The sequence below is a fragment of the Bison bison genome, unplaced genomic scaffold (genome assembly GCF_000754665.1).
Source record: "Bison bison bison isolate TAMUID 2011002044 unplaced genomic scaffold, Bison_UMD1.0 scf7180017864508, whole genome shotgun sequence".
Classification (NCBI taxonomy): Eukaryota; Metazoa; Chordata; class Mammalia; order Artiodactyla; family Bovidae; genus Bison; species Bison bison.
The window spans coordinates 3,515,935-3,525,609 of record NW_011495064.1 but is presented as its reverse complement, the minus strand read 5'-3'; the positions used below and the strand labels follow the sequence as shown (position 1 = coordinate 3,525,609).

The following is a 9,675-nucleotide window of genomic DNA, read 5'->3' as shown; positions in this document are numbered from 1 at the left end:
CGTTCTCGGCAACAAGCCCGCACACTGCATGAAGAGCAGCCCCGTTCTCGGCAACAAGCCCGCACACTGCATGAAGAGCAGCCCCGTTCTCGGCAACAAGCCCGCACACTGCATGAAGAGCAGCCCCGTTCTCGGCAACAAGCCCGCACACTGCATGAAGAGCAGCCCCGTTCTCGGCAACAAGCCCACACACTGTATGAAGAGCAGCCCCGTTCTCGGCAACAAGCCTGCACACTGCCACGAAGAGCAGCCCCGTTCTCGGCAACAAGCCTGCACACTGCCACGAAGAGCAGCCCCGTTCTTGGCAACCGGAGAAAAGCCCGAGCAGCAAAGACCAAGCACAGCCAAAAACAAATGATTAAGAAAAAAAAAAATCACAAACTTAAATGCAATGAAAAACTATAAACACTTTATAAAAACAATCTTCACAATCAAGTCTAAATTAAAAAAAAAAAAAGAAAAAAAAACTAGGTAAAGATTTCTTAGGTGGTTTAGGCGCTGAATCATGTCTGACTCTTGCGACCCCATGGACTGTAGCCCGCCAGGCTCCTCTGTCAATGGGATTCTCCAGGCAAGAACACTGGAGTGGGCTGCCATTTCATGATACCAAAAGCATGATCCATAAAAAATGAGTAAAATGGAATTCATCAAAATTTATTTCTGCTATATAAAAAATCCCGTTAAGATAAAAAAAATAAGCTACAGACTGGGAGAAAATATTTGCAAACCAAAAACCCAATCAAGCCTAGTAATTCTCAAAACTCAGCAGTAAAAGAACAATCTAACTGGAAAATGGACAAAAGACAAACAGACTTTTCACAAAGTGAAGTAAGCACATGAAAAAATACATGTTATGGAAATGCAAATAAAGTCCACAACGAGACAGCACTACACACTTACCAGGAGGGCTAAAATATTTGACACCACCAAGTCCTGGGGAGGACATGGAAAAACTCAACACATTGCTGGTGGGAATGTAAAGTTGTACAGGTGCTCTGAAAAGGTTTGGCAGTTTCTTTTAAAACCTAAATATGCAATAACCATACAGACCTAGCTACTGCATGCCTAATCATTTACCTCAGGGAAAAGAAAACCAATGTTTGCGTCAAGAACCTGTGATGAATGTTCATAGCAGCTTTATTTGGAATAGCCAAAAACTGGAAACCACCCAGATGTCCTTAGACAGGACAGTGAGCCTGTGGTAGAATACCACACAGCAATCACAAAGCAGTGATTGACTGACACGTGCAGGAGCCTGGAGGAGACTCCAGGACAATGTGCCAAGTGAGAAAAGCCAGTCCCAACACTTACATACCGTAGGATCCCATTTATACAACATTCTTGAAATGACAAAATTACAGAGATGATGTACAGATTAGTGGTTGCCAGGGATTGGGGATAGTGGCCAGAGTGGGTGGGTGTGGCGTTAAGAGCGTCCGTTGTCCGTTGTGGGGAGATCCTAGTGAGAACAGTTCTGCATCTAGACTGAAGTGGTGGTTACACAGACCTACATGTGATAAGATGCTACAGAACTACATACCCACATTGCACCAGAGGCAGATTCCTGGTTTTCATACTGTGGTCTAACTATGCAAGACAGTGTCGTCATGGAGGAAAACTGGAGGAAGGCTACATGGGATCTCTATCTTTGCAAGTTCCTATGAATCTGTCATTATTTCAAAGTAGAAAGTTATAGGAGAAAATAGGGGAAAAGGCAAGAGCTCTAAATGCAACTTGGTGTCCTGGGCTGGGTCCTGCAACAGAAAAGGATATTATGGAAAATTAGATAAAAGCCTAAGTGAAGTCTGTAATTTAGTTAATAGTTTTGTACCAATGTTAATTTTTTAATTTTGATAAGTGCACCAAGGTTATAGAAGATGTTAACATTCAGGTAAGCAGGCATGATCTGTGAATATAAAATAATTTTACAGAATAAAATCCTGATGCCTGGACTGAGTAAATCAGAACCCCTGGGTGGGTGGGCTGGGGGGAGCGGCCCAGGGAGCAGTATATTTGACTTGCCATGTGATTCCAACGTGCAGCCAAGGTTAACAAACACTCTTCTGCAGAGAGAAAAAATTTTCAAGTATCTATTTCCCACCTGGGTTTGCTCTTGGGAGAGAATTCCTTGAGAAGAGTTTCTAAGTGAGCTTGCCACTGTTTTTGGCCTTCACGCCCACTGATCCTAGATAAGGACCCAAATGCCACTGAGAAAGGTTCCAGAAATCCTCCTGCCTCCCTCCCCGGGGTCCCCATGATGCCCCAGTTTCTGCGCAGCTAAAGCACCATGGAAGGTGGATGTAGGTAACAGGAAGACGACAAAAACGCCTTCTTGTTCCCACTTCTCTAAAGCCCCAGACAGCTGGAACGGGAATGAAGCCAAGAGCTTAAAATGTTTCAGAGCTCTAAGAAAAACTTGTGATGTCACCTTTTTTCCAGAGAAAGGTGATGGGGGTCTACCTGGGCCACACCCAGCCCTGCCTCCCTTGCTGCTCTCTAGGCGCCTTCTAGCCACACAGCACCTCGGGGGCCACCGGCGACCCACTCGGATCCGACGACAGCGGACCAGGCGCATCACAGCAGCCCTTCCCCTCACCTGTGACCTCCCTCTTCTTAACACGTGGAAAACGACAATACTGTTAGTGGTCACTGAGCCAGGCAGGTGGAGGCGCGGCAGGAAGGAGGGGCTCCTGAACCCCCCAGGGGCCAGTGTGCTCGCTCTGGGCTTGGGACAGGGCAGGAAAAGCCACCTCCATGGGAGGCAGCGGGCCTGGAGGGACACAGCTGCTTCCAGGTTTGGCACGTGGGACAGGCCAGGTGCGTGCTCCGAAGCATAGTGTCATAAGGGAAGCCAACAAGGTGGTTGTGGCCAAGGCCATGGATGTGAACCCCCAGCCCACAATGGTGCTCTTGGTTTGCTCAAGAAATGCTGCCAGCAGCAGAAGGTTGGCAAATAAAGCAGAGAGAGTACAGGTCACGGCCACAGGAAGGCAGTTACCGCGCTCACATCATGGCTTGGCCGGAAGAGGTATAAATACACTGTCACAGGGAGGCTGGCCCTGGGGACTGGAGATGACGCTGTTCCTTTCATTCCATTCGGAAGCAGACTTGGAGGGCTGGCCCCCACTGACCCCCATGTTCTAGGGGTGGGGGCGCAGAACCTGCTGAAGGTTCCTGGCACTGATGTCTGGTTCGGAGGACAGCCAGGACCTGCATGTACAAGGCCATCTAAAACGTGGCCTGCAGGGGACGGGATGGGCTGGCAGGAAGCTGCTTTCCGGCTTGCTCCAGTTCCCCACGTGCTTGTCTGTTCCCCAGACCTGGGGCTGCCTGACAAGCAGCTAAACTCCCGGGTTCCGCCCGGGGCTCTCCTCTGCTGGGAGGCCGGGTCTGCTGTGGTTGGATCCTAGAGAGGAGAGGAGAGTCAGCGTTAGAGCATCAATCAAGGGAGTGGGTCCTATGAAATCAGGTGTAAATCCTCTTTAGGAAGGGAGTGGGCGGGTGAGGCAGGGGAGCCTCAGGCCTCTTCGGGAGGCACTGAGGCAGAGCCGGGAGGATTTAGTTAGGAAAATGGTCAGCCTGGTTAGCCTCATGAGAGAAAACCACTGTGAGGACAGAGGCCATCACCGAGAGGCAGGGGAGGCAGGGCTGCTGCCCACAGGAGGCCAAGGCCACGCGGCCAGGCGGGAGACACCTGCCCTTGATAGCACACCCGGCGCCAGCAGGAACGGTCACTGCCAGGCCTCCTGCCTTCTAGGAAAATGACCCGAGAAGCAGCAACAAGGGACAGGAAGTGCCACTCATCCCTCACAGAGAAGAGCCTCCCTTCTGGGGGGAGAGGTCTGCAGGGCCCCGCCAGTAGCTAACAGGCTGGGGAAGGGAAGCAAAGAGGAGGTAAAGTAAAAGGAGAGATATTTACCTGGGGTGTTGTCTTAAACAAAAAATGCTCACTAGTCCACAGTCAATTATCAACTGCAGTTTCCAAATGTGCCAAAGAGGGAAAGGTCTACCGTGAAGGCTAGAGAGAGAGCAGAGGAAGAGGTGGGGAGGAGGGGAGAGAGAGAGGATGCGAGCTACGGAGCTGAACCCGCAGGGCCCCTGATCAGCAGCGCGGCTGAGGCGAAGCCACGAAGCCAGAGGGGCCTGGGCGGCTCAGCACTGAGCGCGGCTCTCCCTGGCAACCCCGCTCAGGCAGCAATGGGCTTGGAGAGCTTCGCCAGAAAAGGCTCACACGTGAGAAAACTAAAACCAAAGGGCTCACATTCTGAAAAACAAAATCACCCTGGATTTCGAGACCTGAGTCTAAAGAGATGGTGTGAATTTCTGTGCAGGGGGTGTCTCACAAAATAAAAGAAGATCACGGTGGGTAAACACGGGAGCGGGCTGAAGGGAACGAACGATCTGTTCATTCAGAAAGGGCTGAGACTGTGCCCGGCTCCAGGACCCAGTATAACCCAGGAGTCCTTCACCAGCACCAGACTCATGGAGTGGAGCCACAGCGAGGCCCGGGGTGGGCTCTGCCCCCGACATCTCAGGAAGCACCTGGCCATTACTGAAACATGTTTTCTTCCCAACTGTGGCTCCAGTAACCAGACCCATTTCCTGTGAGGCACCACAACCCACTGGCCAAGGGTGTGCCCAGGTTCTAAGCCAGAGTGCCTGTCTCTCCTGGGCTCCAACTCTCATCCGGAAAATGGGTGTAACAACTACCACTTCTGAGAGCTTCAGGGAAGTTATCTTAGCCAAGTCAGGACAGGGCGGGCTCTCAAAACAGTGCAAGGCACAGGCAGCCTTCAGGAAGATCTCGGTGTCCCCACTGGAGGGTGGGATGCGCTGGGGGGTGGAGCAAGGGGAGTCAGACCCCTGCAGGCCCCCTGCGGCCTCTCCAAAGCCCCACAAACCCTGGCCCTCAGGGCCGCACCCGGGAGCTTCCTGAACAACCAGGCCAGGAGAGCTCTCTCACCTGTCCTGCCACGCCCACCCAAAGCCCCTAGCTTAGACTCCTTTTTGCTTTCCCTCCTTACACAGTTAGGGTGGGGTTTCCCCTCTCCCCCTGCAGAGTCCTCTTTCTCCTGCTCCCAGGGGAGTCCCACTGGAGGGGTACACTGAACAAACGCCTCAGCAGGTGCCCCTCTTGGTTCTGGGATGGGGTCTACTTGCCACCCAATCTCTGAGTCAGGCCCACTGGACCTAAATCTTCATTTTCCAGGCACTGTGCTGTGCTTAGTCATTCAGTTGTGTCTGAGTCTTTGCAACCCCAAGGACTGTAGCCCACCACACCCCTCTGCCCGTGGGGATTCTCCAGGCAAGGATACTAGAGTGGGTTGTCAGGCCCTCCTCCAGGGGATCTTCCCTAAATGACCAATAGTGTGTCTGAATCCACCCTTACTCCCATTTAGCAACTAGGGCTGACCCTTAAACAACTCAGGTTTGAACTGCGTGGGTCCACTTACATGTGGGTTTCTTTCCGATAGTAAATACTAGAGCACTGCACAGGCCGTAGCTGACTGAATCTGTGGATGTGGAATTGCGGATACAAAGGACTGACCATGTGACAAGCAGAGATCTTCTACTGCACAGGGAACTGGCGCCCCTTACCATGTTATTCAAGGGTTAACTGTGTTCCCTAAATAAGCCAACCCCCACTGCAGGCCCCTGAGAGGAAATGCTGACCTATGCGCTCTACTCAAAATGACAGCTGGGCTGTAGCTCAGTATTGTCCAAATTATTAAAAACACAAGAAGGGAGACAGAAAGGATGGGGAGATGAAAGGAGAAAGAATGGACAGAGGGCAGGGCGAGGCAGAGAGCAGGACCGTGTGTGTGCAGCCGGGAGGGCAGAGGGCACACTCACCCTGGGTCGACACTGCAGGACCCGGGCTTACCTGGGGCTGTGGCCGCCTTGTCACCGAGGAGCCTTGTCTGGCTGCCAGGGATGGCCAGAAGCTCTGTGTTCTCCGGGGTCTGTGGCAGCGCCTGGGCGCGGGTAGCCAGGAGTGCATTGAGGTACTGCAACCGAGTGACCTGGGGTGCAGGAAGCATTGCAACTCGTGCGGGCAGGCAGGCAAAGTGAGACGCAGGCCCACAGCAGCCCCTCCTGCCCTCCAGCACTCAAACTAGGGGTGGAGCCACAGCCTGCAGGACAAGGGGAGAGGAAGCGCCCGGGGCCACTGGCTACGGCGTTAAGGTCCCCAAGGACTCTGGGCGCCTAGGCCGCCAGCAGAAAGAGCGGCCAGGCAACCTGTCCTTCAGAGCAGCTACAAGGCTTTGTTCTGAGACTCAATCACGATTTAATCCATTTTAACGTGTGACCAGCCACTCTAGCCCTTGGGGACACAAAGCTGGTTAAAACCCAGCACTAAGGAGCAACCCAGATGGTCACCTTGATGAACTGTAGGTCCGAGAGAGCCCTCACGGTGTAGTCGGGACAATACGCAGACAGGCAGGTGCCGTCAGTGGGCTCGGGCGGTGGGTCGTAGCGGAGGGACTGGAGCGAGGACACAGGGGACTGGTGAACTGCAGAAAGGATAGTTAGTGACGTCAGCTGTCAACGGGGGAGCGGCCAGGCCCTGCCCAGCCTCTGAAAGCCACCCTACTGATCACCCCAGCGAGGGAATGCAGCCCGGCACTCCAGACAGGAGGGCAAATGCGCTCCTCCGGGGACAGATTTGGCAGGGGTGGGAAGAACAGCAAAGACGAGGCCTGAAGAAACCCTGCCCTCCCCTCCACACAGCCAGGAGACGGTAAGGGCCAGCAGGTCCCCAGGCAGACCGCCCTGCAAGAGGGGCCTGGGGAGCCCCCAGAGTGCCCACCCACCCCCACCTCCAGCAACAAGAGGAGTGCCCAGCTTACCCGAGGATGGCGCCGTCAGGGCGGAAACCCCGTAGTAGGTGAAGGCCCCATTCTCGAACTTCAAGCCCTCCTTACCGATCTCCACCTCCACCCTGCCCTGGGAGGTGCGAGGAGAGAGGGAGGAAAAGTGGACAGGGAGAGGGGTGGACAGGTCACCTTTCCTGCCAGCAAAGAACAGGAGGAGAGAGCATGGACCCCGCCTATCCAGGGGGCATGCACCTGGATGTTCCTCTTCCTACACCCTCCCCACATCCTGGGCAAGCGGTGGGCTGCAGGCCGGCTGGCACGTACCTGCAGGATGAGGATGAAGTAGTCCACCGGCCGGCTACGCTGGTACAGGTAGTGGTGGGAGGCCAGGCGGTTGCTCTCATCAAACCGTACTTCCTGGTTGACGCTGGGATGCTTCAGCAAGTGCAGGAGGACCTTCTCAGAGACCCGCAGCGGGCTGAAGACGTCCACCTCTGCCCCACAGCAGGAAAGAGGGATGGGGACACTGTCCTCTGGGCCCAGCACAGCCTGTGTCAGCACACCACTGCCCGTCTCAGCTCCCCCAGCCTCCCCGACACCCACGGGATGCGACTCTCTGTCGTCAGCAGAGGACAGCCACCCTCCAGTGAACCAAGATGCTGACAGGGCAGAAGAGAGGAAGGCCAGAAACGGCAGGGGGCAGCGGGGTGAGCCAGAGAGCAGGGACGAGGCCCACCCCGGCTCTCACCTCGGGACAGGAAGCGCTGGGTGGCCAAGAGCAGCTGAGGTGAGATTTTCACTTTACAGTCGTCATCAGACACCTTAAACAAGGAGAACTCCTCTTTCTGCCTGAGAGGGGCGTTCAGAGATGGAGGCTTCTTCTTCACTATGGTGTCTCCTGGGGTGGGGTGAAGAGGGCCTGCTGAGGCGCCAGGAGCTCTCCACCAACACGACCGGACAGAGGGGTTTGCTGCCGCTCCCGCCTCCAAGGCCTTGGGGCTCCTGCGGGAATGGCGTCAGGACCCCAGGCCCTGTCCCGGGCACCGCTGCTTTGCCGGAACCTGCCTTGCCACCCCCACCAGGCCAATGATCCAGTACCCGTGTCAGAGGGGCAGCAGCCTGCGTTCCAGGGATGGCCTGAGAAGTAGCAGAAAGGCCTGCTTCCCTCCTTGAAGTTGGGAGCAGATAATGCAGATGTAACAGCAAAAAGCTTACATAAAACAGCAGCCCCCCTCCAGGAAGTGTGAGTATGAGCATCACTCGTGCCAAACAGCCGCTGATCTGCAGACCCCGTGCCTATGGCTGTCTGAGGAGCCGAACTGAGACGTCGCATTTGGGGAACAGGCACACGGGTAAAGAGATTCACGTGCAAACTCACAGGGGCGGGCAGCTAGTTTTCTGGGGCCCCTGTGAGTCCCCACCAAGCACGGGCTGTGTTTGCCCTGCAGACCGCAGCCACTTGAGAGGCAGGCCCTCCTAAGACACAACCACAGGCCCCAAGATCATCTGGTTGGGGAAGAACCTCTCGGCAGTAAAGCTGGGGGTTCTTTGAGAACTTCTATAATGTACAACAGCACAAGAGGCCTTGCAAGGAAGAGGAAGACTGGGCAGCGCCCATTCGGGCCAGAGCCTGGTCCAGTGCTGGGACTGCAAAGCCACCAGTGGGACAGTCCAGCCACAGGTGAGCCCCACCTCCAGTGAGAGGCAATCCCAGCCCCTGCAGGGGTAAGGACACGGGCCTGGGGACGTGACAGCTCTGCCCCGAGATCCAGCCCCACTTCCAACAACATGGGCACCTCCAGCCTCTGATATACACATGTCTCCGTAAACTTGAGACCAGATGAGCTGGAAACACACAGACGCCCGGACTCACGGTAGTCTTCAGACTCGTCCAGGATCTCGGACTTGATGATCTCCTCGATGACGTCCTCCAGGGTGACCAGGCCCAGCACCTCGTAGAAGGGGTCACCTTCGCCCTCGTTGTTCACCTTCTGCACGATGGCCAGGTGGGACTTCCCTGCAGGGAGAGGACGCTAACATTACAGCTTGCTGGAGGCCTCTTGTTTTCCCTCGTCCCGACTGACAAGCCCACCAGAAGGACGGAAGCCGATTTGTGTTCCCACGACGCACCATGCATCAGGAGAGATTATTCCTAGATTCTCACTACCTAACTTTCCAAGTGCCTGTGAGGATTAAATCTCAGACCCCACATCCACCTGCCCAAGGACCCCCAGGCAGCGGCACAGCTGGAGTCACCCCAGGTCTGCGTGACTCCACGCTGCAAACATGGTTTAGCCGAGGAGGCGTCTGGACCAGAACAGACATGGTAATGAGCAGCTGGACTGAGGACACAGGGCCCTGACGCCAGAGACGCCGGCTCCCCAGGGACCATCTGGACGCAGGAGCCAAGGGGGCCACGTCGGAAGTCTCCAAGGGAAGCGTCCCCAATTCTGAACGCTGCCCTCTGTTCTCACGAAAGTCACGCAGGGGTATGAAGACAGTGGTAACCTGGGCAGTTAGAGCCCAAACTGTGTGGAGGAAGAGCATGAGGCTGTGACTCTCGTCCTTCCTCCTCAGGTCAGGCAGCTGCTCATTTAAAGAGAAAACGTAAGCTTGAGAGAAGCCCAGCCTCAGAATGCTGGGGACTGTTGCGGAAACCTCAAGAATTTACTCTGCTTCAGCTAAGTGCTTCCCCTCTATAAGCCTGTTATTGTTGTTCTTCAGTCACTAAGTTGTGTGACCCCATGGACGGTAGCCCGCCAGGGTCCTCTGTCCATGGCAAGAATACTGGAGTGGGGTGCCATTTTGTTCTTCAGGGGATCTTCCCAACCCAGGGACTGAACCCACAACTCCTATG

The 9,675-nt window shown here is 54.9% G+C and overlaps 1 protein-coding gene across 1 annotated transcript in view; it reads right to left on the bottom strand.

Annotated features, from left to right (window-relative positions):
- Positions 1-1,119: 1,119 nt before the first annotated feature.
- Positions 1,120-9,675, bottom strand: part of CNNM3 (cyclin and CBS domain divalent metal cation transport mediator 3) — a 32,648-nt gene continuing 24,092 nt past the window's right edge. Inside the window, exons 2-8 of the mRNA XM_010829601.1 lie at positions 8,692-8,835; positions 7,567-7,716; positions 7,143-7,312; positions 6,852-6,948; positions 6,382-6,515; positions 5,885-6,023; positions 1,120-3,406 (exon numbers count right to left, since the gene is read on the bottom strand). Of these exons, the coding sequence (XP_010827903.1) occupies positions 3,342-3,406; positions 5,885-6,023; positions 6,382-6,515; positions 6,852-6,948; positions 7,143-7,312; positions 7,567-7,716; positions 8,692-8,835 (899 nt within the window). The 3' untranslated portion in view covers positions 1,120-3,341. The remainder of the gene's footprint in view (positions 3,407-5,884; positions 6,024-6,381; positions 6,516-6,851; positions 6,949-7,142; positions 7,313-7,566; positions 7,717-8,691; positions 8,836-9,675) is intronic.